At 49.3% G+C, this 27,991-nt stretch overlaps 1 protein-coding gene across 1 annotated transcript; it reads left to right on the forward strand.

The window, feature by feature from the left end:
• Nucleotides 1-27,210, forward strand: FKBP3 (FKBP prolyl isomerase 3). Its single transcript, XM_063947443.1, has 7 exons — nt 1-217; nt 3,175-3,276; nt 17,315-17,422; nt 23,819-23,954; nt 24,902-24,969; nt 25,589-25,686; nt 27,047-27,210. Exons 1-7 carry the CDS (start codon nt 98-100, stop codon nt 27,099-27,101), a joined length of 687 nt encoding a protein of 228 aa, XP_063803513.1. The 5' UTR covers nt 1-97; the 3' UTR covers nt 27,102-27,210.
• The last annotated feature ends 781 nt before the right edge of the window (nt 27,211-27,991 follow it).

Genomic DNA, 27,991 nt, shown 5'->3' on the forward strand with positions numbered 1-27,991 from the left:
CGTCGCCTTGCAGACCTGAACTGTTACCGCCTCATCTGATAAAGTTTCAATTGTTGAACAAAAAAAAAAAAAAAACCTCATTCACACACGTGGTGTCATGGCCGCTACAGTAGGAACCGGGGAGCCGCTTCGGGAGTGGAACGAGGAGACGCTGCGCGGCGACGGGCTGCCCAAAAGAGACGTCATCTCCTTTCTGCAGCAGCACGCATCGGACTCGGTACCCGCACTCCCCTCTGCTGCTCGCTGTGGAACTACAAGCCCCAGCAATGCCCTACAAACGCAGACTTGTCAGGGCATGCTGACTCTTGTGGTTCCACAGCAGCTTAGCAGCTACAAATGTCTATTAGACTGACCTAGGCTGGCCATATTATCCCTGTAACCTGGGACCCTCCTGAATTACACAGGTTCTGTGGCTGCTTAAAACCAGGTGAAATGCAGGCTTGTAGTCAGCCAACCACAGAACCTGTGTAATTCATGAGTGTCTCAGGTTAAAGGGAAAATATGGTTAGCCTACCTGACCGCCAGAAAATTCCTCCCCTCCCCCCCCCCCTCCCCCTCCCCCCCCCCCCCCTCCCTCCCCTCCCTCCCCTCCCTCCCCCCCCCCTCCCCTCCCTCCCCTCCCTCCCCCCCCCTCCCCTCCCTCCCCCCCCTCCCCCCTCCCTCCCCTCCCTCCCCCCCTCCCCCCTCCCTCCCCTCCCTCCCCCCCTCCCCCCTCCCTCCCCTCCCTCCCCCCCTCCCCCCTCCCTCCCCCCCCCCTCCCCCCTCCCTCCCCCCCCCCTCCCCCCCCTCCCCACTCCCTCCCCCCTCCCTCCCCCCTCCCTCCCCCCTCCCTCCCTCCCCCCTCCCTCTGCCCTCTCCCCCCCCCCTGCCCCCTCCCCCCCCCCCTCCCCCTCTGCCCCCCCCCCCCCCCCCCCCCCCTCTGCCCCTCTCCCCCCCCCTCTGCCCCTCTCTCCCCTCTTTCCCCCTCCGCCCCCTCTGCCTCTTCCCCCTCCCCCCCCCCCCCCCCTCTTCCCCCTCCCCCTCCCCCCCCCCCTCTTCCCCCTCCCCCTCCCCCCTCTTCCCCCTCCCCCCCCCCTCTTCCCCCCCCCCCCCTCTCCCCCCCCCCCCCCTCTTCCCCCTCCCCCCCCCCCCCTCTTCCCCCTCCCCCCCCCCTCTTCCCCCTCCCCCCCCCCCCTCTTCCCTCCCCCCCCCCCTCTTCCCTCCCCCTCCCCCCCCCCCCCTCTTCCCCCTCCCCCCCCCTCTTCCCCCTCCCCCCCCTCTTCCCCCTCCCCCCCCCCCTCTTCCCCCTCCCCCCCCCCTCTTCCCCCCCCTCTCTCCCCCCCCCTCTCCCCCCCTCTCCCCCCCCTCCCCCCCCCCTCTCCCCCCCCCCTCCCCCCCCTCCCCCCCCCCTCTCCCCCCCCCCTCTCCCCCTCTCCCCTGCTCCTCAGTGTGCCTGTAAATAATAGTTGTATAAATGGCCAGTCCAGGTGTCATGCCTTACATGGCCTGATACGGAGTTGTCTGCAGCTCCGCATGTGGGTGGTATGCTAATGTTCTCGTTTCTCTTCTGGCATATGCATCGCGCTCTTCCAGCGTTTTCCGCAGTTATGGTCGCCGTTGCTAGTAACGGCATTAGCGCCTACTCCACGCCGGGTGCAAAAGATCCATCTGCTGAATGAGTCCCCTTGGAGGGCACAACTCTGGCCACATGCCTGCAAAGCGTCTCTCTTATGTGCGTTTGTGTTGTTGCCGCTTACAAACACCTAATTAGATGGTCCAGTTTGGAATTAGCCATAGATGTGTATGATTGCTGCGGCGCATGTGCGGTTTGCTAAGATTCAGTAGACGCAGCCACATATACCCCTTTCACATTGCAAAAAAAGCCTGATATCGACTCGGCATATTGCCTGGTCGACACGGGTCGGTGTGAAAGGGGCCATGGAGAATTCCCGGGTTGCCTGACCCGGTAATTCAACCTGGGTTGAATACTGGGTCAGTGGCAGTGTAAATGGGTTCGACCCGGGACCCGTTTACTACATAGGAAGAGGCGGCGCAGAGATGAGCTCATCTCCCAGCTCCTCCTATTTAAATTACAGTTAGGATCTGATTGGCTGGTGCCTTTATCACCTTGCACATATCACTGGTTTATCACTTCCTTATGCCTTCTCCAGGTTAATACATCTGCCCCATAGACCTATAAAATTTTTACAGCCATTCTTCGCACCCTGGGGCTTTTGCAAAATAAAATGAGTGAAAATGACTGGGGGGGGGGGGGAGGCCCACACCCTAAAATACAATATGTACTGTGGCGTACGCAAGATATGGTCCGTTCCCCATTGACTGCATACAGGCCTGGTTTACACAAACACATTTATTATTATTAATCCTATATTATAAAAGGCTAACGCTGCTCCTCCCCTCTGTGGGGGCAATTCAAGTGTTTGGCACGCTGGTGGCAACTAGATGGCTCCCGACGTAGCAATTAAATTGTTGCTCCGTTCAGGCACACCCATCCGCCAGCGCTTACATTACTGTTATGTTGTTCTCTCGTTTTACCGGGCTGGTAACTAGTATTGTATATTTGTGCAAGTGCAAATGATACTCTAGGCGTGCGAAAAGCTACGGTTTGTGGAAATCACTTTTTTCAGACCGCACCTCCACCCGTGTTGCCTCTACAGTCATAAGCCATTAATGGCAGATACGCGTAGGTCTGTGGTCACGTATATGTTCATGTGCAAAGTGATTTCACACAAGGTGTAGAACTCCCTCTGCAGGGGTGGTCTTCTGTTTGCCGGCGGTCGGGCTCCCGGCGCTCAGTATACCGGCGCCGGGAGCCCGACATCCGGCATACCGACAATTATTTTCCCTCGTGGGGGTCCACGACCCCCATAGAGGGAGAATAAAATAGTGTGGCGCGCCACCGTGCCCGTAGCGTGGCGAGCGCAGCGAGCCCGCAAGGGGCTCATTTGCGCTCGCCAAGCTGTCGGTAAGCCGGCGGTCGGGCTCCCGGCGCCGGGATGCTGGTCGCCGGGAGCCCGACCGCCGGCCAGCCGTAGTGAACCCCTCTGCAGCAGCTCCTTAGTCCTGGCTGGTTACTTTTGGCTAGTTCTGGCCTCTTGTGTTCTCTACATACAGGATTTGTGCTGAATGAACCTTTCGGTGACTTACTGCTAATCTGTTTTGTTTCATTCCTAGTTTCTTGCAGAACAGAAATTGCTGGGAAATATAAAAAATGTAGCGAAAACTGCGACCAAAGATCATCTGATTACAGCATATAACAAACTGTTTGAAACCAAGGTAATTATGGTGCCCTTGTGACCTATGTGAGAACTCCTGAAAATGGAAGTTTAGTACTCATGAAAGAAATCAAGGGGCAGATGTATTAACCTGGAGAAGACATAAGGAAGTGATAAACCAGTGATATGTGCAAGGTGATAGAGGCACCAGCCAATCAGCTCCGATATGTAAATGAACAGTTAGGATATGATTGGCTGGTGCCTTTATCACCTTGCACATATCACTGGTTTATCACTTCCTTATGCCTTCTCCAGGTTAATACATCTGCCCCCAAATTCGTTTTTCACACATGGGGGCAGATGTATTAACATGGAGAAGGCATAAGGAAGTGATAAACCAGTGATATGTGCAAGGTGATAAAGGCACCAGCCAATCAGATCCTAACTGTTAATTTACATATTGGAGCTGATTGGCTGGTTCCTTTATCACCTTGCACATATCACTGGTTTATCACTTCCTTATGCCTTCTCCATGTTAATACATCTGCCCCACTCTCTCTAGTAATAAATGCTCACTGTATATCAGTCACATGCACAGTGATGGCAGCCATTTTTCTGCTGACCACAATGCTGCTTATCCGTTCACGTTGCTGAGGCACTAGGTACTTTTTGCCTCTTATTGGTACGTCTAGGAAAGCTGATCCGATGAGCCATTGCAAACCTCCACTATGTTTATTCTTTATTTATGTAGTTCCCTCTGTAATGCCTATATAATATGCAGCTCTTTACAGAGGCTTTTCAGTCATTCACATCCGTCCGTGCCACAGTGAAGCTCACACTATCCTGTTCCCCACATAAGACGATTCTGTTGGATGCTGGTGTGACAAATGCAAACGTCAAGTGATGGTGTTCATATCTAGAGTACAGCTCAGATGTAGGCTCCTTAATGGGATGATTCGCCTTTAGTAAGTATTTCAGTTACTAGGCACTGACGGTCGGGAGATTGGAGGACACAGAGCTCGCAGTCTCCGTGGCTGTCTGCCCTGCTATGCAGACAGCGGTGCTGTGGGGTAAAGGTGAACGGATGCCCCGCACACGAGTATGGCGTCCATTCACAGCACAGAGACGGAGGCTGGGGGCAGCCCAGCAGCTGCCAGAGAGCTGGCCTTGCCCCCAGCATGATGCAGGTGCCCCCAGGGTGTCACAATCTGCAGATTTCCCGGTGCTGGGAGATATCATCTCCAAGCGCTGGCCTTAAAGACATTGCACCTATGTGCAGTGGGAACGGTGTATTCCCTGTTAAGCACCGCAAAAGAAATGTGGTCAATTCCGGTATGGAACTGTGGGGCAGATGTATTAAGCCTGGAGAAGTGATAAAGCAGTGTTACATGCAAGGTTATAACGCACCAGCCAATCCGCTCCTAACTGTACATTTGACTGGTGTGTTATCACCTTGAAAGGAAAAATTAGAGAGCGCAAAACAACCTTTTAAGAAATTTTATATTTATTAAAATAATTGTGTGTATATATAAAACCTGATGAAAATACGTTTCAATGATTAAATTATTAATAACCAAAATACCATTTGTATGGAACCACCAGAAATTACCTTTAAAAGATAACTAGTTCAAAGGATGTGTGCAATGTAACAGTTACGTAGAATTCACAATATAAAAAGGAACTCAACACTAGAGAGCTTGTTAGGCAGTCTTTCGGAACATTTGGTGCTATGGAATGTTCTTAATAAGTTGAAAATTCACAACTACTGGCCAGCAGTATAACCCTCAGTTTGTGGAGCTAACGTCTCAATATTTAGATAAGGTGCCGCATATATACCTGTCATGCGGCTGTGGCTGTCCTCCGAGTGATGTATCACTGATAGTCACAATTGTCCCATGTAACTGGCACCTCTGTTAAGTGTATAAATCACAGCCTACCTCGTTACTAGGAATGATGATGAAGCTGCAGTCTCCGTGTACCAGAAGAACCAAAGCAGACAGCTTGGAGCTGTGACTGTCTCCCGGCAAATGGGATCCTGAGTACCGTGGTGCCCGTATATTGCTGCCGGCACAGGCGGCTCAGTGTAGCAGGTAGCCGATGTGCGGCTCGGGTGGAGATACTGTGACCGCTTGGCAGTAAGGATGTCCTGCTGTCCCGTTATCGGCTCTATGAAACAGGAGAGCCGAGGTGCGCTCGGGCAAGGTGTTTTGACCGCTTAGCAGTGACTATGTCCTGCTGTCCCGTATAGGCCGGTGCAGGCAACTCCGGGAAAAAGGATATAATGATCGACCACTCGGTGGTAACTTTGGATCACAAAAAAATGGTAATTAGGGGGAGATTGGCGTCCCCGTGTCCTGATGCGTTTCTCGACCATCTAACTCGGTCGTTTCTTCAGAGGAAAAGTATCACCTTGCTCTTATCACTGCTTTATCACTTCCGGTTTAATACATCTGCCTCAGTGTTCCAACTCTCAGGTTGGATCCGGGATTTTAGTGTAAAAGGGGTATTAATCTTATAGTATCTGCAACAGTGACCGGAGAACCTTGTCCTTCAATTTTGAAGCGGGGTGGATCTTGCTCTCCAATACAGTCTATCTTCCCTATCGCGCACACAGCTTTAATTAGCCTTGATTGTGGGAGGAAACCCGAACAAGCAAACGCCACACAGATAAGGCCCTAGTTGGAATTGAACCCATGACCCCAGTGCTGTGAGGCAGCAATGGTGGTTATTTTCATTATTGCACTGACCGCTGAATTCAATAAAACTTTTGTAGAGCATCTACACAGGTTCTGCTAGTTATGGATAGAAGGGGGCTCATCTGTAACATAAACCCCACCCCCCAAAAAAACAACCATTTGGATGGACATATAACTTTATATCACGATATTCATTTCTCTAACGTCCTAGTGGATGCTGGGGACTCCGTCAGGACCATGGGGAATAGCGGCTCCGCAGGAGACTGGGCACAAAGTAAAAGCTTTAGGACTAGCTGGTGTGCACTGGCTCCTCCCCCCATGACCCTCCTCCAAGCCTCAGTTAAGATTTTGTGCCCGAACGAGAAGGGTGCAATCTAGGTGGCTCTCCTGAGCTGCTTAGAGTAAAAGTTTAAATAGGTTTTTTATTTTCAGTGAGACCTGCTGGCAACAGGCTCACTGCATCGAGGGACTAAGGGGAGAGAAACGAACTCACCTGCGTGCAGAGTGGATTGGGTTTCTTAGGCTACTGGACATTAGCTCCAGAGGGACGATCACAGGCCCAGCCATGGATGGGTCCCGGAGCCGCGCCGCCGGCCCCCTTACAGATGCTGAAGCAAGAAGAGGTCCATAAATCGGCGGCAGAAGACTTTCCTGTCTTCATAAGGTAGCGCACAGCACTGCAGCTGTGCGCCATTGCTCTCAGCACACTTCACACTCCGGTCACTGAGGGTGCAGGACGCTGGGGGGGGCGTCCTGGGAAGCAATGAATTTACCTTAGTTGGCAAAAAATACATCACATATAGCTCCTGGGCTATATGGATGTATTTAACCCCTGCCAGTTTTCCAGAAAAAAGCGGGAGAAGAGCCCGCCGTGAAGGGGGCGGGGCCTATCTCCTCAGCACACATCGCCATTTTTCCCACACAGCTCCGCTGGTAGGAAGGCTCCCAGAATCTCCCCTGCATCCTGCAACTACAGAAACAGGGTAAAAAAGAGAGGGGGGCACTTATTTGGCAAAATAACAGATATAAGCAGCTATAAGGGATAGACACTTATTGTAAGGTTGTCCCTATACATATATAGCGCTCTGGTGTGTGCTGGCAAACTCTCCCTCTGTCTCCCCAAGGGGCTAAGTGGGTCCTGTCCTCTATCAGAGCATTCCCTGTGTGTGTGCTGGGTGTCGGTACGTGTGTGTCGACATGTATGAGGAGGAAAATGATGTGGAGGCGGAGCAGAGTGTCTGTAACAGTGATGTCACCCCCTAGGGGGTCGACACCTGAGTGGATGTACTGTTGAAAATTACGTGACAGTGTCAGCTCTATATAAAAAAAACAGTGGTTGACATGAGACAGCCGGCTACTCAGCTTGTGCCTGTCCAGACGTCTCATAGGCCGTCAGGCAGATGGCAGATACAGACGCCGACACGGATACTGACTCCTGTGTCGACGGTGAAGAGACAACCGTGATTTCCAGTAGGGCCACACGTTACATGATTGAGACAATGGAAAATGTTTTATACATTTCTGATAATACGAGTACCACCAAAAAAGGGGTATTATGTTCGGTGAGGGAAAAACTACCTGTAGTTTTCCTGAATCTGAGAAATAAAATGAGGTGTGTGATGATGCGTGGGTTTCCCCCCGATAACAATTAATAATTTCTTAAAAAGTATTGGCTGCATACCCTTTCCCGCCAGAGGTTAGGATGCATTGGGAAACACCCCCTAGGGGGGATAAGGCGCTCACACGCTTGTAAGAACAAGGGCTCTACCCTCTCATGAGATGGCCGCCCTTAAGGATCCTGCTGATAGAAAGCAGGAGGGTATCCAAAAAAAAAAAAAGGTATTACACACATACTGGTGTTATACTGCGACCAGCTATCGCCTCAGCCTGGAGGTGCAGTGCTGGGTTGGCATGGTCGGATTCCCTGACTGGAAAATAAGAATTTACTTACCGATAATTCTATTTCTCGTAGTCCGTAGTGGATGCTGGGGACTCCGTCAGGACCATGGGGTTTAGCGGCTCCGCAGGAGACAGGGCACAATAATAAAAGCTTTAGGATCAGGTGGTGTGCACTGGCTCCTCCCCCCATGACCCTCCTCCAAGCCTCAGTTAGGATACTGTGCCCGGACGAGCGTGCATAATAAGGAAGGATATTGAATCCCGGGTAAGACTCATACCAGCCACACCAATCACACCGTACAACCTGTGATCTGAACCCAGTTAACAGTATGATAACAACGAAGGAGCCTCTGAAAAGATGGCTCACAACAAGAATAACCCGATTTTTGTAACAATAACTATGTACAAGTATTGCAGACAATCCGCACTTGGGATGGGCGCCCAGCATCCACTACGGACTCCGAGAAATAGAATTATCGGTAAGTAAATTCTTATTATTTTCTCTAACGTCCTAAGTGGATGCTGGGGACTCCGTCAGGACCATGGGGATTATACCAAAGCTCCCAAACGGGCGGGAGAGTGCGGATGACTCTGCAGCACCGAATGAGAGAACTCCAGGTCCTCCTCAGTCAGGGTGTGCCCCTGACCAAGTAGCAGCTCGGCAAAGTTGTAAAGCCGAGACCCCTCGGGCAGCCGCCCAAGATGAGCCCACTTCCTTGTGGAATGGGCTTTTACTGATTTTGGCTGTGGCAAGCCTGCCACAGAATGTGCAAGCTGAATTGTACTACAAATCCAGCGAGCAATCGTCTGCTTAGAAGCAGGAACACCCATCTTGTTGGGTGCATACAGGCTAAACAGCGAGTCAGATTTTCTGACTCAGTCGTCCTGGAAACATATATTTTCAGGGCCCTGACAACGTCAAGTAACTTGGAGTCCTCCAAGTCCCTAGTAGCCGCAGGTACCACAATAGGTTGGTTCATGTGAAAAAACAGAAAACACCTTAAGGAGAAATTGAGGACGAGTCCTCAATTCTGCCCTGTCAGAATGAAAAATTAAGTAAGGGCTTTTATATGATAAAGCCGCCCATTCTGACACACGCCTGGCTGAAGCCAGGGCTAATAGAATCTTCACCTTCCATGTGAAATATTTTAATTCCACAGTGGTGAGTGGATCAAACCAATGTGACTTTAGGAAACTCAAAACAACATTGAGATCCCAAGGTGCCACTGGGGGCACAAAAGGAGGCTGTATATGCAGTACCCCTTTTACAAACGTCTGAACTTCAGGCACTGAAGCCAGTTCTTTCTGGAAGAAATTCGACAGGGTCGAAATTTGAACCTTAATGGACCCTAATTTTAGGCCCATAGACAGTCCTGTTTTCAGGAAATGTAGGAACGACCCAGTTGGAATTCCTCTGTAGGGACCTTCTTGGCCTCACACCACGCAACATATTTTCGCCAAATGCGGTGAAAATGTTTTGCGGTTACATCCTTCCTGGCTTCGACCAGGGTAGGGATGACTTCATCTGGAATGCCCTTTCAGGATCCGGCGTTCAACTGCCATGCCGTCAAACGCAGCCGCGGTAAGTCTTGGAACAGACAAAGCCCCTGCTGGAGCAGGTCCTTTCTTAAAGGTAGAGGCCACGGTTCTTCCGTGAGCATCTCTTGAAGTTCCGGGTACCAAGTCCTTCTTGACCCATCCGGAACCACGAGTATCGTTCTTACTCATCTCCTTCTTATGATTCTCAGTACTTTTGGTATGAGATGCATAGGAGGGAACACATACCCTGACTGGTACACCCACAGTGTTACCAGAGCGTCCACCGCTATTGCCTGAGGGTCCCTTGACCTGGCGCAATATTTGTCTAGTTTTTTGTTCAGGCGGGACGCCAACATGTCCACCTTTGGTTTTTCCCAACGGTTTACAATCATGTGGAAGACTTCCTGCTGAAGTCCCCACTCTCCCGGGTGGAGGTTATGCCTGCTGAGGAAGTCTGCTTCCCAGTTTTCCACTCCCGGAATTAACACTGCTGAGAGTGTTATCACATGATTTTTCGCCCAGCGAAGAATCCTTGCAGTTTCTGCCATTTCCCTCCTGCTTCATGTGCCGCCCTGTCTGTTTACGTGGGCGACTGCCGTGATGTTGTCCCACTGGATCAATACCGGCTGACCTTGAAGCAGAGGTCTTGCTAAGCTTAGAGCCTTGTAAATTGCCCTTAGCTCCAGTATATTTATGTGGAGAGAAGTCTCCAGACTTGATCACACTCCCTGGAAATTTTTTCCTTTGTGTGACTGCTCCCCAGCCACTCAGGCTGGCATCCGTGGTCACCAGGACCCAGTCCTGAATGTCGAATCTGCGGCCCTTTCATAGATGAGCACTCTGCAGCCACCGCAGAAGAAAACACCCTTGTCCTTGGAGACAGGGTTATCCGCTGATGCATCTGAAGATGCGATCCGGACCATTTTCCCAGCAGATTCCACTGAAAGGTTCTTGCGTGAAATCTACCGAATGGGATCGCTTTGTAAGAAACCACCATTTTTCACAGGACCCTTGTGCAATGATGCACTGATACTTTTCCTGGTTTTAGGAGGTTCCTGACTAGCTCGGATAACTCCCTGGCCTTCTTCTCCGGGAGAAAACTGGACTGTGTCCAGAATCATTCCTAGGAACATTAGACGTGTCGTCGGAAAAAGCTGCGATTTTTGGAATATTTAGAATCCACTCGTGCTGTCGTAGAACTACTTGAGATAGTGCTACTCCGACCGCCAACTGTTCTCTGGACCTTGCCCTTATCAGGAAAGCGTCCATATTTCTTTTAGGAAGAATCATCATTTCGGCCATTACCATGGTAAAGACCCGGGGTGCCGTGGACAATCCAAACGGCAGCGTCTGAACTGATAGTGACAGTTCTGTACCACGAACCTGAGATACCCTTGGTGAGAAGGGCAAAATTTGGACATGTAGGTAAGCGTCCCTGATATCCAGTGACACCATATCGTCCTGGTTCGCTATCACTGCTCTGAGTGACTCCATCTTGATTTGAACCCTTGTATGTAATTGTTCAAATCTTTTAGATCTCACCGAGCCGTTTGGCTTCAGTACCACAATATAGTGTGGAATAATACCCCTTCCCTTGTTGTAGGAGGGGTACTTTGATTATCACCTGCTGGGAATACAGCCTGTGAATTTTTTCCCAATACTGCCTCCCTGTCGGAGGGAGACGTTGGTAAAGCAGACTTCAGGAACTTGTGAGGGGAAGACGTCTCGAATTTCCAATGTACACCTGGGATACTACGTGTAGGATCCAGGAGTCCACTTGCGAGTGAGCCCACTGCGTGCTGAAACTCTTGAGATGACCCCCCACCGCACCTGAGTCTGCTTGTATGGCCCCAGCGTCATGCTGCGGACTTGGCAGAAGCTGTGGAGGACTTCTGTTCCTGGGAATGGGCTGCCTGCTGCAGTCTTCTTCCCTTTCCTCTAACCCTGGGCAGATATGACTGGCCTTTTGCCCGCCTGCCTTTATGGGTACGAAAGGACTGAGACTGAAAAGACTGTGTCCTTTTCTGCTGAGATGTGACTTGGGGTAACAAAAGTGGATTTTCCAGCTGTTGCCATGGCCACCAGGTCCGATGGACCGGCCCTTTATACGGCAATACTTCCATGTGCCGTCTGGAATCTGCATCACCTGACCACTGTCGTGTCTATAAACATCGTCTGGCAGATATGGACATCACATCTACTCTTGATGCCAGAATGCAAATATCCCTCTGCGCATCTCGCATATATAGAAATGCATCCTTAAAATGCTCTATAGTCAATAAAATATTGTTCCTGTCAAGGGTATCAATATTTTCAGTCAGGAAATCCGACCAAGCCCCCCCAGCGCTGCACATCCAGGCTGAGGCGATTGCTGGTAGTAGTATAACACCAGTATGTGTGTATATACTTTTTAGGATATTTTTCAGCTTCCTATCAGCTGGCTCTTTGAGGGCGGCCGTATCTGGAGACGGTAACGCCACTTGTTTTTATAAGCGTGTGAGCGCCTTATCCACCCTAAGGTGTGTTTCCCAACTCGCCCTCACTTCTGGCGGGAAAGGGTATACCTCCAATAATTTTCTATCGGAGGAAACCCACGTATCATCACACACTTTAATTTATCTGATTCAGGAAAAACTACAAGTAGATTATTCCCACCCTACATAATACCCTTATTTGTGGTACTTGTAGTATCAGAAATATGTAGCACCTCCTTCATTGCCCTTAACATGTAACGTGTGGCCCTAAAGGAAAATACGTTTGTTTCTTCACCGTCGACACTGAAGTCAGTGTCCGTGTCTGTGTCTGTGTCGACCAACTGAGGTAAATGGGCGTTTTTACAAGCCCCTGACGGTGTCTGAGACGCCTGGACAGGTACTAATTTGTTTGCCGGCCGTCTCATGTCGTCAACCGACCTTGCATCGTGTTGACATTATCACGTAATTCCTAAATAAGCCATCCATTCCGGTGTCGACTCCCTAGAGAGTGACATCACCAATACAGGCAATTTGCTCCGCCTCCTCACCAACATCGTCCTCCTACATGTCGACACACACGTACCGACACACAGCACACACACAGGGAATGCTCTGATAGAGGACAGGACCCCACTAGCCCTTTGGGGAGACAGAGGGAGAGTTTGCCAGCACACACCAAAAACGCTATAATTATACAGGGACAACCCCTTATACAAGTGTTTTCCCTTATAGCATTTTCACATATGTAATCATATCGCCAAATAAGTGCCCCCCCTCTCTATTTTAACCCTGTTTCTGTAGTGCAGTGCAGGGGAGAGCCTGGGAGCCTTCCTCACAGCAGAGCTGAGCAGGAAAATGGCGCCGTGTGCTGAGGAGAATAGGCCCCGCCCCCTAAAACGGCGGGCTCTTCTCCCGGAGTTTGTGAGATATGGCAGGGGTTAAATACATCCATATAGCCTCAAGGGCTATATGTGATGTATTTTAGCCATAAAAAAGGTATAATACATTGCTGCCCAGGGCGCCGCCCCCAGCGCCCTGCACCCTCAGTGACCGCTGGTATGAAGTGTGCTGACAACAATGGCGCACAGCTGCAGTGCTGTGCGCTACCTTATGAAGACTGAAAGTCTTCTGCCGCCTGTTTCTGGACCTCTTCAACTTCGGCATCTGCAAGGGGGGTCGGCGGCACGGCTCCGGGACGAACCCCAGGGTGAGACCTGTGTTCCGACTCCCTCTGGAGCTAATGGTGTCCAGTAGCCTAAGAAGCAAATCCATCCTGCACGCAGGTGAGTTTACTTCTCTCCCCTAAGTCCCTCGTAGCAGTGAGCCTGTTGCCAGCAGGACTCACTGAAAATAAAAAACCTAACTTAAACTTTTATTCTAAGCAGCTCAGGAGAGCCACCTAGATTGCACCCTTCTCGGCCGGGCACAAAAATCTAACTGAGGCTTGGAGGAGGGTCATGGGGGGAGGAGCCAGTGCACACCACCTGATCCTAAAGCTTTTATTATTGTGCCCTGTCTCCTGCGGAGCCGCTAAACCCCATGGTCCTGACGGAGTCCCCAGCATCCACTTAGGACGTTAGAGAAATATTGATATCCTAGATAAGGATAGTATATTATTGCCTATAGAGCATTTAAAAGATGCATTTCTATATATGCATGATGCACAGCGGAATAATTGCCGACTGGCATCAAGTATAAGTGCGTTGTCCAATTCTACCAGTAAAATGGTCAGGTGATGCGGATTCCAAACGGCATTTGGAAGTATTGCCTTTGAAAGGGGACATTTGGGGTCGGTCTTTTAGACCTGGTGGCCACGGCAACAGCTGGGAAATCCACGTTTGTACCCCAGGTCTCCTCTCAAAATAAGACGCTGTATTATCAGGCGCAGTCCTTTGTTGGCAAGCGGACAAAAGGTTCCTCTTTTCTGCTCGTGACAGAGGGAGAGGAAAAAGGCTGCAGAGATCAGCCAGTTCCCAGGAACAGAAACCCTTTCCAGCCTCTGCCAAGCCCTCAGTATGACGCTAGGGCTTTACAAGCTCAGGCACGGTGGGGGCCCGTTCTCAATGAATTTCAGTGCGCAGTGGGCTCACTCGCAAGTAGACCCCTGGATCCTTCAGGTAATATCTCAGGGGTACATATTGGAATTCGAGACGTCTCCCCCTCGCCGTTTCCAAAAGTCGACTTTACCGACGTCTCCCTCTGACAGGGAGGCAGTTTTGGAAGCCATTCACAAGCTGTATTCCCAGCAGGTGATAATCAAGGTACCCCTCCTGCAACAGGGAACGGGGTATTATTCCACACTATTGTGGTACCGAAGCCAGACGGCTCGGTGAGACCGATTCTAAAATCTAAAATCTTTGAACACTTACATACAGAGGTTCAAATTCAAGATTGAGTCACTCAGAGCAGTGATTGCGAACCTGGAAGAAGGGGACTACATGATGTCTCGGGACATCAAGGATGCTTACCTTCATGTCAAAATTTACCCTTCTCACCAAGGGTACCTCAGGTTTATGGTACAGAACTGTCACTATCCGTTCAGACGCTGCCGTAGGGATGGTCCACGGCACCCCGGGTCTTTACCAAGGTAATGGCCGAAATGATGATATTCCTTCGAAGGAAGGGAATTTTAGTTATCCCTTACTTGGACGATTCCCTGATAAGGGTAAGATCCAGGGAACAGTTGGAGGTCGGTGTAGCACTATCTCAGGTAGTGTTGCGGCAGCACGATTGGATTCTCAATATTCCAAAATCGCAGCTGGTTCCGTCGACGTGTCTTCTGTTCCTAGGGATGATCCTGGACACAGTCCAGAAAAAGGTGTTTCTCCCGGAGGAGAAAGCCAGGGAGTTATCCGAGCTAGTCAGGAACCTCCTCAAACCGAGCCAAGTCTCAGTGCATCAATGCACAAGGGTTCTGGGTAAAATGGGGGCTTCCTACGAAGCAATCCCATTCGGCAGATTCCACGCAAGAACTTTCCAGTGGGACCTGCTGGACAAATGGTCCGGGTCGCATCTTCAGATGCATCAGCGGATAACCCTGTCACCAAGGACAAGGGTGTCCCTCCTGTGGTGGTTGCAGAGTGCTCATCTTCTAGAGGGCCGCAGATTAGGCATTCAGGACTGGGTCCTGGTAACCACGGATGCCAGCCTGCGAGGCTGGGGAGCAGTCACACAGGGAAGGAATATCCAGGACTTATGGTCAAGCCTGGAGACATCACTTCACATAAATATCCTGAAGCTAAGGGACATTTACAATGCTCTAAGCTTAGCAAGACCTCTGCTTCAAGGACAGCCGGTGTTGATCCAGTCGGACAACATCACGGCAGTCACCCACGTAAACAGACAGGGTGGCACAAGAAGCAGAAGGGCAATGACAGAAGCTGCAAGGATTCTTCGCTGGGCGGAAAATCATGGGATAGCACTGTCAGCAGTATTCATTCCGGGAGTGGACAACTGGGAAGCAGACTTCCTCAGCACGACCTCCACCCGGGGAGAGTGGGGACTTCACCCAGAAGTCTTCCACATGATTATAAACCGTTGGAAAAAACTCGACAGGTATTGCGCCAGGTCCAGGGACCCTCAGGCAATAGCTGTAGACGCTCTGGTAACACCGTGGGTGTACCAGTCAGGGTATGTGTTCCCTCCTCTGCCTCTCATACCCAAGGTACTGAGATTGATAAGATGGTGAGGAGTAAGCACTATATTCGTGGCTCCGGATTGGCCAAGAAGGACTTGGTAACCGGAACTTCAAGAGATGCTCACGGAGGATCCGTGGCCTCTACCTCTAAGAAGGGACCTGCTCCAGCAAGGACCCTGTCTGTTCCAAGACTTAACGCGGCTGCGTTTGACGGCATGGCGGTTGAACGCCGGATCCTGAAGGAAAAAGGGCATTCCGGATGAAGTCATCCCTATCCTGATCAAAGCCAGGAAGGATGTAACCGCAAAAACATTATCACCGCAATTGGCGAAAATATGTTGCGTGGTGCGAGGCCAGTAAGGCCCGACGGTGGAAATTCGACTGGGTCGATTCCTACATTTCCTGCAAACAGGAGTGTCTATGGGCCTGAAATTGGGGTCCATTAAGGTTCAAATTTCGGCCGTGTCAATTTTCTTCCAAAAAGAACTAACTTCAGTCCCTGAAGTTCAGACGTTTGTAAAAGGGGTACTGCATATACAGCCTCCTTTTGTGCCTCCAGTGGCACTTGGGATCTCAATGTAGTTTTTTGGGTTCCAAAAGTCACATTGGTTTGAACCACTTAAATCTGTGGAGTTAAAATATCTCACATGGAAAGTGGTCATGCTGTTGGCCCTGGCCTGGACCAGGCGCGTGTCAGAATTGGCGGCTTTATCCTGTAAAAGCCCTTATCTGATTTTCCATTCGGACAGGGCGGAATGGAGGACTCGTCCTCAATTTCTCCCTAAGGTGTTTTCAGCATTTCACTTAAACCAACCTATTGTGGTGCCTGCGGCTACTAGGGACTTGGAGGATTCCAAGTTGCTGGACGTAGTCAGGGCCCTGAAAATATGTTTCCAGGACGGCTGGAGTCAGAAAATCTGACTCGCTGTTTATCCTGTATGCACCCAACAAGCTGGGTGCTCCTGCTTCTAAGCAGACGATTGCTCGTTGGATTTGTAGTACAATTCAGCTTGCACATTCTGTGGCAGGCCTGCCACAGCCAAAATCTGTAAAAGCCCATTCCACACGGAAAGTGGGCTCATCTTGGGCGGCTGCTCGAGGGGTCTCGGCTTTACAACTTTGCCGAGCAGCTACTTGGTCAGGGGCAAACACGTTTGCTAAATTCTACAAATTTGATACCCTGGCTGAGGAGGACCTGGAGTTCTCTCATTCGGTGCTGCAGAGTCATCCGCACTCTCCCGCCCGTTTGGGAGCTTTGGTATAATCCCCATGGTCCTGACGGAGTCCCCAGCATCCACTAGGACGTTAGAGAAAATAAGAATTTACTTACCGATAATTCTATTTCTCATAGTCCGTAGTGGATGCTGGGCGCCCATCCCAAGTGCGGATTGTCTGCATTACTTGTACATAGTTATTGTTACAAAAATCGGGTTATTGTTGTTGTGAGCCATCTTTTCAGAGGCTCCTTCTGTTATCATGCTGTTAACTGGGTTCAGATCACAAGTTGTACGGTGTGATTGGTGTGGCTGGTAATGAGTCTTACCCGGGATTCAAAATCCTTCCTTATTGTGTACGCTCGTCCGGGCACAGTATCCTAACTGAGGCTTGGAGGAGGGTCATGGGGGGAGGAGCCAGTGCACACCAGCTAGTCCTAAAGCTTTTACTTTGTGCCCAGTCTCCTGCGGAGCCGCTATTCCCCATGGTCCTGACGGAGTCCCCAGCATCCAGTACGGACTATGAGAAATAGAATTATCGGTAAGTAAATTCTTATTATCGACCATTTTCCACTGTATTAATTATAGAAGTTTGGAGGGCTTAAAACATATTTTCCTATTTTTTTTCTTTTCTTTCAAGCGTTTCAAAGGCAAGGACAGTGTGGCTGATTTGACAAAGGAAACTAAAGCTCTCAAAGTAGAGGATGTAAAGGCCGTTGAGTCAAAGCCAGAAGTAGTGGTGGATGAGGTAAGTTGGGCAGAATTAATCTAGCGAGGGCAATGACTGCCTCTCCTGCATGGAAAGATCCACAGCGGATATAATGCCAGCACTTAGCAGAAGACTGAGGACACCAGAGTAGGAGGAAGGTCTTAAACATATCACAAAGTAGGATTTTGGTACTTACCAGGTAAATCCTTTTCTTTGAATCCATAGGGGTCACTGGAGTACTCTTGGGATATGGACGGGCTTCCGTAGGAACACAGCACTGAATATTTAAATTTAGTAACACTCCACCCCTCCATATCCCTGAGCACTTACTCAGTGTTTTTTACTGAGCCGAACAGGAATTAAGAGAGGTTAATAATGGAGTATTACATATAACATAACTGACAATAACGAAGTTAACCCATAACGTTACTGACAACTAACAGTTGACACCCTAACCAGCACTTGTAACTTGAACCAGTCGGTGAAAATGTGTTACCATAAGATCCTCAGAACTAACCCCAAGTAAGTAAACTGCTCTGGGTGGGCGTCCAGTGACCCCTATGGATTCAAAGAAAAGGATTTACCTGGTAAGTACCAAAATCCTACTTTCTTTTTCATCCACTAGGGGTCACTGGAGTACTCTTGGGACGTACCAAAGCTTCCCCCGTGGGCGGGAGAGCAGTTTGGCACTTGTAACACTAGGCGGCCAAAGCTAGATGCTGATGCCGCAAAAGTATCAAACTTGTAAAAGCGCACAAACGTGTGCACTGAAGACCATGTAGCCGCCCGGCAAAGCTGCGTCGCAGAAGCCCCACGACCAGCTGCCCATGAAGTTCCCACAGAACGTGTGGAATGAGCGGTTACTGACGTAGGCGGTTGTAACCTAGCATGAAGGTAAGCCTGGCGTATGGTCAGTTTTATCCATCTGGATAAAGTTTGTTTAGATGCTGGCCAACCCATCTTGGCAGCATCATAGAGAACAAATAACGTATCCGTCTTACGAACTGAAGACGTTCGGGTTACATAAACGCGTAACGCACGAACCACATCCAGAGTTCCAGACTGTGCTGTCAACACAGGAACTACTATTGGTTGATTGATGTGAAAAGATGACACTACCTTTGGTAAGAAGGCGGGATTCGTCCGAAGTTCCGCTCTGTCATCATGAAACACCAAATACGGTGGCTTGCATGACAAGGCACCCAAATCCGAAACACGCCTTGCCGAAGCTAAGGCTAAGAGAAAAATTGTTTTCCAAGTGAGAAACTTTATATCCACTTGTTGTAAGGGTTCAAAATATGAAGACTGTAAGAACTCCAAAACCAGATTCAAGTCCCATGGCGCTGTAGGTGGAATGAAAGGAGGCTGTACCCTGACTACACCTTGGAGAAAGGTGCGTATAGACGGCAATAGAGCCAATCGTCTTTGAAAGTAAATTGACAAAGCAGATACCTGCACCTTTAGTGTAGATAAACGCAAACCTCCATCTAAGCCTGATTGTAGAAACAACAAAAGGCGGCATAACTTGAAAGCTGATGTCGGAAATTTCCGAGCTTCACACCAACCTATATAGGCACGCCATATTCTGTAATAATGAGCTGCCGTAACCGGCTTCCTAGCTCGTAACATGGTTGGTATAACTGAATCTGGAATGCCCTCTCTTTTTAAGAGGGCGGTCTCAACAGCCACCCCGTCAAACGCAGCCGCGCTAAATCGGGGTAAAGAAAAGGACCCTGTTGTAACAGGTCTGGACGTATCGGGAGCGGCCACGGATCGTCTGCGAGTAATCCTCGAAGATCCGAGAACCAAGCTCTCCGAGGCCAATGAGGCGCCACTAGTATGACTGTGAGCGACTCTCTTTTGATCCGTTTTAGCACCAGAGGGAGCAGCGGAAACGGTGGAAACAGATACACCAGACTGTACGGCCACGCGACAGTGAGAGCATCCACCGCGACTGCCTTTGGATCTCTTGTTCTGGACACATACTGGGGCGTTTGATGATTGTGTCGAGATGCCATCAGGTCCACCTGAGGATAACCCCATCGCTGAACCAACATGTGAAACACTTCTGGATTTAATGACCATTCGCCTGGGTGAAGATCCCGACGACTGAGATAATCCGCTTCCCAGTTGTCCACTCCCGGAATGAACACGGCCGACAATATCACCTGGTGGTATTCTGCCCAATTGAGGATTCGAGCTACTTCCCGCATTGCCATGCGGCTTCTCGTTCCTCCTTGTTTGTTGATGTATGCGACCGCTGTCGCATTGTCCGACTGCACTTGGACAGGCTGAGAGCGAACCATGTGCACCGCTTGTCGTAGCGCATTGAAAATCGCGCGGAGTTCTAGAACATTTATTGACAGCAATTTTTCGTGATCCGCCCAGAGACCCTGGAGCTGACAATTTTGAATTACCGCTCCCCAACCTCTGAGACTGGCGTCCGTAGTTAGAATTATCCAATTGCAAACTCCGAACCGTCTTCCTGCGGTTAAATTGTGTTCCTTGAGCCACCATAGCAGAGAAACTCTTGCTATTGGTGACAACCTCACTCTGTGGTGAATCTGCAGATGCGAGCCCGACCACTGGGCAAGCACGTTCAGCTGAAATGGACGAGAGTGAAATCTCCCGAACTGAAGCGCCTCGAAAGCTGCCACCATTGTGCCTAACAGGCGAATGCACAAGTGTACCGACACTGTGCGTGGTTTGAGTACTAATTGTACTAGATGGCGTAGCATTTGTACTTTCTGTTGTGGTAGGTAAATCCTTTGATTGACCGTATCGAGAATCATACCTAGGAACTGAAGGCGTTGAGACGGAATCAGATGTGATTTCTTGAAATTGACAATCCAACCGTGGTGAACCAATACATTGTAAGTTAGCAGCGCATGTTGGGTAAGTATCTGTTGAGACGGAGCTTTGATGAGCAGATCGTCTAAATACGGAACTATCGTCACTCCCAGGGATCTGAGGTGAGCTATCATCACAGACATTACTTTGGTGAATACCCGAGGCGCTGATGACAGGCCAAACGGCAGAGCCTGAAACTGGTAATGGTTCTGGCGTATTGCAAATCGTAAGAATTTCTGATGAGGCTGCCAAATTGGAATGTGTAAGTACGCATCCTTGAGGTCTAGCGCAATCATAAATTCCTTGGTCTCTAACCCCGCAATCACCGACCGTAGAGACTCCATTTTGAATCTGTAGTAAGTTACGTACTGATTGAGGCCCTTTAAGTTCAATATTGGTCTGACTGAGCCATCCGGCTTCGGGACCACAAACAGGCTTGAATAATAACCCTGACCCTGTTGGTGTACAGGGACCGGAATCAACACTGCCGAATCCAGTAAGGACTGAATGGCAATTTGCAAAACTCTCCTCTTGTCGTCCGACAGAGGCAATCCTGTCTTGAAAAACCGCAGAGGCGGCAGACAGTCGAACTCTATTTTGTAACCTTTTAACACTAAATTGCGAATCCAGCCCTCCGCGGATGTGTGGAACCACGCCCCATGGAACGTCTGAAGGCGTGCTCCCACAATTGGAGAACCGAGATGGGCTGGTAACCCGTCATGCCACTGGCTTGTCGGTAACCTTAGCGTCTTGGCGAGTTGTGTTGGTTTGATGGAAACCACGTCCTCGACCACGTCTAGCAGGCGTGGCTGATCCTCTGCCACGTCCTCGAAAGGGCTGAGGTCTAAAGGATTTGAACGAAGGTCCAGCGTACCTTCTTCTTGGCGCAGGTGGAGGCAATGGTAAGAACACAGACTTACCTCCCGTAGCCTCCTTAATCCATGCGTCCAATTCTGGACCAAACAACTTCTTGCCATCGTAAGGCAACGCCTCTATACTTCGTTTGACCTCTGCCTCCGCTTGATAAGTACGCAGGTAGAGTGCTCTTCGTGCCGTAACTAGCGAAGATGAAATACGAGAAGTGAGCTGACAGACGTCAGTAGACGCTGTACAGAGATACTCTACAGCCTCAATCATTTGATTCACCTGAATTATCAGGTTTTCGTCATGTAAAGCCGATTTGAGTTCTGTAAGCCATATTATGAGCGCCTTAGTGACCCAAATGCCAACCAATCCAGGTCTTAGCATCACACCTGCTGCTACATACATGGATTTAAGCATAGTTTCTATCTTACGATCTGACGGATCTTTAAGCGTAGTAGCTGATGGCACTGGTATGGTTAATTTCTTGGTAAGCTTTGACACTGAAGAATCAACTATTGGTGGATTCTCCCATGTACCCGTTACCGATTCTGGAAACGGATAACTAGACTTAAATCTGCGAGGTATAGAAAACCGTTTATCTGGATTCTGTCTGGATTCTACTAACATCTGATTTAGAGAATCCGACACAGGAAAACTTACTGGCGTCTTCCGTCGTTTAGTAAATATGACCTGATCATTGGTGAGAGGCTGCTCAGCTTCAGGAAACCTTAGCGACTGCCGTACCGCTCTGATGAGATCATCAATGCCGGAACTGTTAACATCCTCGCCGTCTGACTCCACTTCGCCCTCCTCCCCCTCATCGTGTTCCGTGAGGTCTGGGATGGAATCGTCAGACTGCAACATAGCAGACACTGGAAAATCATAAGACATATGAAAATTATCCCGTTTGCCCAAAATGGATTTGGACCCTACGCAAGGCTGAGACGCCTCCGGTAGTTCTGGCGGTCTCACCCTAGACTCAGATCTTAGCGTTTCTCGCTCCAGACGAGCAGCGGTCATTTCAGTCTGAAATTTCTCCAGTACATTTACTAACATACCCCACGGAGGGTCCGGTGATGAAATTGGTTGCAAAACCGGAGCAGAAATGGTATTCTGAACGGAATCCACAAAACATACGTTACATGTGGTAGATCCAACCGGTAACACACTGCCACATACTTTGCAAATATGCTTTTTAGTTTTTGCTGGTGCCTTACTCATTATGGCGACAGACAATACAATACACAAAACACAGACACCTGCACGACTCAGTAAAATAGCAATAAGGTGGCTCTGTATATATATCTGGCCCAGTGCAATACACGTGGCCAGTACTATGAAATTTGATCCCAAATTCCCACGAACACCCCTGCGCCTCCGGTGGAGAAGAGATGTAGGACAGGAACGTTCTGGAATCACAGAGGAAGACACAGGAAGCTGTTAAAATGGCTGCCCTGCTATACTTATACACATAATCACAGTGCATTCACTGATTATACTGTAACAATCCCTCTGCTGCTGCAGTATTTCACTGATATGTCCCCCCTGTAATGGCTGTTTATCTTATTACAGCGGCAGCGCAGCGTGTGGGCCCCCAGCGGGTATCGTAGAGCGCTACGTGTGTCCCAGCGGTGGGCTCCTATATATAGCGTGTCAGCTACCAAGGTAGCGTTCCGAGGTGCCTGGCCGGAGGCTGTGGCCTAACGGGCGGGTACCTGAGCGGGGAGAGCCGCGGCGCCTGCACGGAGGTCTGTGGCCGAACGTGTGGGCGCCTGAGTGGATAGAGCCGCTGCGCCTGCACGGAGGTCTGTGGCCGAACGTGCGGGCGCCTGAGAGGGGAGAGCCGCTGCGCCTGCACGGAGGTCTGTGACGAACGTGCGGGCGCCTGAGTGGAGAGAGCCGCGGTGCCTGCACGGAGGTCTGTGGACGAACGTGCGGCCGCCTGAGCGGGGTGGAATGCAGCCGCTCCTTGCCGTCACCCAGCACTATGTCTCCACACGTCGGGGCGGCAGCGGGAGCTGACCGCCCCGTTTCACATACCTCACTCCTGCAGACGTGCGGAGGCTCCGACGGGGCTTTTCAGTAAGCGCCGGCCAGCCAGTGCAGGAGGATGTGAGGGCTGTGAGGGAGCTCTTTCAGAGAGGCCCGACACGCCCGTGCTGCAATCAGCAGCTGCACTATCCCTGACCCTGCCTTTTGGAAGGGGGACAGGGATGTGGTCAAACAGTAGAAAAAATAAAAATAAAAATAAATAAAAGTTTCTTCAACAAAACCGTGACTTCAGCTAAGCATGTGTTGCCACGTTCAGCACAGAAAAAAACACTGAGTAAGTGCTCAGGGATATGGAGGGGTGGAGTGTTACTAAATTTAAATATTCAGTGCTGTGTTCCTACGGAAGCCCGTCCATATCCCAAGAGTACTCCAGTGACCCCTAGTGGATGAAAAAGAAATACTTTTAGACAATTGACCTTGTTGTTAGACCAGTTATGGGTACTCAAAGTGTGTGTAGCATTCTCAGACACATTAGCGTGTATTCTGCAAAGTACTTTCTATCATTCTGAAGCATAGTGGTAAGGGCCATCTTGTAGAGCAGTCCTAAAGGAAGTAATGAGGGAATTATCTCATCCAATCCCAAAATTAATTTTGCATTTTGTTTTACCTGATTTTTTTTTTTGTAGCCAGGAACCTTCTGCTTTTTCACAGTTTGTTCTTGTTCACTAGGGGCCCCCAAAATACGCAAAGTACATGCTGAAGAAGGGAGATAAGACCAATTATCCCAAAAAAGGGAACACTGTGCATTGCTGGTACACAGGAACTCTAGAGGACGGCACAGTGTTTGATTCAAACATCTCCACAAGTAAGAATCCTATTGTGTTCGTATGCTTTATTAATTTCACTCGCCTCATCTCTAATACTGCTTTACTTGCCTCATTGGCCCGTCTTCTGACCAGATGTATGTAGTCCAGACACTGCCCCCTGTCTCTCAAGGCATTAGTTAGATACTAAAGTGTATCTGCCCAAGGTTAGAGATAGGACAGGGGTTATATCTACAGAAGAGAGAAGGCAAAGGTTGACATATCCTTTTAAACCGCAAAGATAAGAAATTGTCGGAGCAGGCTTCCATCCTGTATGTGGAACATAATGTATATTTTTTTGCTGCTATAAAGGAAGCATTGGGGAAGGTGGTGGTTACAGGATAAGTGGGAGATGAGGGTGGACTTCTAATGGTCAGTATGGAACGTAAATATACGTTATGTTCCATACTGACCATTAGAAGTCCACCATCCTCTCCAACTTATCCTGTTACCACCACCTTCTCCAATGTTTCCTTTATAGCAGCAAAAAATTTACATTATTTGCCACTTTGGAGCCATGGGGGACAAGGATGGGCCTCCAATGACCAGTGGTGACTCTGTGCCACTTATCAGGACAAATAAGTAAGTCCTCATCAACCTATTAACTGTAACTTAAAAATGTAAGCTCCAACCCCATTATGCCAGTATTTTTTAGGTGCCTCGCAGAGTAGGGCATGTTTTGAAAGGGGTGACACAGATGCTATATAGCAGCCCTATCTGCCTGTCCTCCCCCTGTGAGTGCTATGACCACTGATGGAGCGCTGTTTATACACCATGTACTTGTTCTGCATTGTCTTGTACTGTAAGTTTTCTTGGGTGCTCATTTGCTTATGTGCTTTGTTAGGTGCTGCAGAACCCTTGCGGTGCAATATAAATAAAGGTTAATAATAATGTAGTGCACAAGTCATATCTTGTTTTTAAGTGTCATTCTTAATATATTTTTCACTAGGTGCAAAGAAGAAGAAAGCTACCAAGCCTCTGAGCTTTAAAGTCGGTGTTGGTAAAGTAATAAGAGGGGTAAGAGTGAAATTAAAGGGTGGATGTTAGTTATATATATATGGAGTAGAATGTATTGGGTGAGAGTGTCTACGTTTCTAGAACATAGGTGGTCATTCCGAGTTGATCGCCAGCTACATTTGTTCGCTGTGCAGCGATGAGGCAAAAAAAGGCCCTTCTGCGCATGCGGCGCAATGCGCTATTACAACGAACGATGCAGTTTCATACAGGGTCTAGCGAAGCATTTCAGTCGCAGTGCTGGCCGCAGAGTGATTGACATGAAGTGGGCGTTTCTGGGTGTCAACTGACCGTTTTCAGGGAGTGTTCTAAAAAAACGCAGGCGTGCCAGGAAAAATGCGGGAGTGGCTGGGCGAACGCAGGGCGTGTTTGTGACGTTAAAACAGGAACTGAACAGTCTGAAGTCATTGCAAGCGCTGAGTAGGTATTGAGCTACTCTAAAACTGCACATAAAAGCTTTGCCGCCGCTCTGCGAACCTTTCGTTCGCACTTCTGCTAAGCTAAAATACACTCCCAGTGGGAGGCGGCATAGCGTTTGCATTTCTGGTAAAAACTGCTAGCGAGCGAACAACTCTGAATGACCCCCATAGTGTCTTCACTTTCTCTATTCTTCTTCTTTCAGTGGGATGAGGCTCTTTTAACTATGAGCAAAGGCGAAAAAGCCAAACTTGAAATCGAGCCAGAATGGGCATATGGGAAAAAAGGACAGCCTGATGCCAAGTATCCTTCACTTGTTCTGAACCCAGTCAGTGCAGCCATTCTGACACCATAACGATATCGGCCTTTGTGCTCTGGGTACTGCGGTACTGATGGGTCTTGCGTGGTTTCCCACTGTGCATGCTGGGCAGACGAATGTATGCAACTTAGGCTTGTCTCCATTTACAGGTGAAGGGGTGTAACTGGGTGGTAGCAGCATTTGTATGTAGCTTAGTGAGGATGATTGAGCGCTGAACAGAGGGCCTGCGTGCATGCAGAGGCAGGAGGGGGCGTGCCGGTGGTGTTCGGGGGGGGGGGGTCCAAACAATACAGCATGTCTGGACCTCTGCTGAGACGGGCTGCAGCTGCTGCGTGATGTCACACACAGCCGCTGCGACCCAAAACATGGTGGGTAGCCGCCTGCTACTGCAGCTAGACTACGTAGTCAGGTAGCTACTAGCTAGGTGCAAAAGCATCACCGCGGTGCAATGTTTTCGCACCTCTGCGGGGTGGAGGTAGGGCTTGACATGCAAGGCTGACGAACCCTGTGCTGGAATGCCTGCCCTACACCCATTATATTCTATACAATAATTTAAAGACTGGGTTCCACCAAGTATCAGTCAGTGAATAAATTGATGCTATAATAGAATTGGGCAGCACGGATGGTGTAATGGTTAGCATTACCGCCTAACAGCACTGATGTCATGGGTTCGATTCCTACCATGACCCTAACTGTGTGGAGTTTGTATATTCTCCCCGTACTTGTGTGGGTTTCCTCCGGATACTCCGGTTTCCTCCCACAATCCAAAAATATACTGGTAGGTTAATTGGCTCCCAACAAAATTAACCGTAGCGTGAATGTGTCTGTGTGTACATGTGGTAGGGAATATAGATTGTAAGCTCCACTGGGGCAGGGACAAATATTCTCTGTAAAGCGCTCCGGAATATGTGTGCGCCATATAAATAACTGATAATAAATAATAAGCCATCAGCTGGCTACTAACACGTTTGGAATTGTGACTCCTGTCAGAGGAAGTGTTACAAGTACTGAACGACAAGGTGCAAATGTTGCATTTACAGTTCACTTTCAGTGTGTTAGAGTCTGCAGATAATGAGCAAGTGACCATTGCATCAGTAGAAATGCCGTATTTACGTCTGTGCCCTGGAAATGTTGCGCCAGGATCATTTTAGCGTTTCAGTAAAACCCGCAACTAGACCAGGAGCGCCCAAATGTCTACATCTGTCAGTTACTGCTACTGTCCTTGCTCTGTTTGTCTAATGGAAATGAGCACGCTACATTCCATAGTCTGAATTCCAGGGGCATTTTCTTTCCTTGAGGTAGGGTGAAGTTAAGTATCGGATTTTCCTTGACCACGTTGCTCAGAATACCTCCTAACGCTAAGCTGATCTTTGAAGTGGAGCTGGTTAGTATCGAATGAAGATCTACAAGAACATTGCCGTCCGTATACGCCAGTGTGTGATGGAAGGAATAACTTTGTTTACACCGTTGCTGCCAATAAACCTGTAAATAAAACTCTTTTCAGATTATTCTGATTTTGAATAAGTGCCAATTTTTACTATGCTTTGTACTAGATAGCACACTAGATCAGTGCTTCCCAACAGGTCATGTTTTCCAGGTCACCTAGCAGTTGAACAGGTGTATTCATTACTCACTGACACATTTTAAAAGACCCACAGGTGGAGCTAATTTTTTCACTTGCAATCCTGTGAGGAGACCGGGAAGACCTGAACTGTTGGGGGGTATTTGAAGACCGAGGTTGGGAACCACTGCACTAGATAGTCAAGACTGACTTGCCTGCACAGTCTTGCCATACCAACCCAGCGTGCGCATTGGGATCGAATCGGTATTGCAATCTGCCTAACACCTTGCTGTTTGCACTAACTTTCCTTGCGATTTTGACTATATAGTCAAAATCGAAAGGAGAAATCTCGCTGTGTGTACACACCTTTTAGATGCTGAGCTGTAGTGATGATTTCCACCAAAAACCTGGGTCCGGGCCAGGTAATTGTACACAGTTTCCAGCCGTGTCACAGCGGCTTTGAAACCACGTTAACACTGCAGGCTGAATCCTGGTTAGTGGCTGGGCTTCCCCCTGCCGGTGCTTGGAGATGACATCTCCAAGTGCCAGTGAGCCTGCTTTCCATAAGCTTTTCGCGTGACCCGGGTCACCCTTTTACACCGCTGACCACCCGGGTTTCGACTCTGGTAACTGCCAGGGTCTGATTCCTAGGTAACTGGAACCGGGTTATTTTCTGCAGCAGGGTACATTGGTTTCCACAGGAAAATATCGGGGTGTAGAGTGGATCT

The sequence above is a fragment of the Pseudophryne corroboree genome, chromosome 12 (assembly GCF_028390025.1).
Source record: "Pseudophryne corroboree isolate aPseCor3 chromosome 12, aPseCor3.hap2, whole genome shotgun sequence".
Taxonomy (NCBI): domain Eukaryota; kingdom Metazoa; phylum Chordata; class Amphibia; order Anura; family Myobatrachidae; genus Pseudophryne; species Pseudophryne corroboree.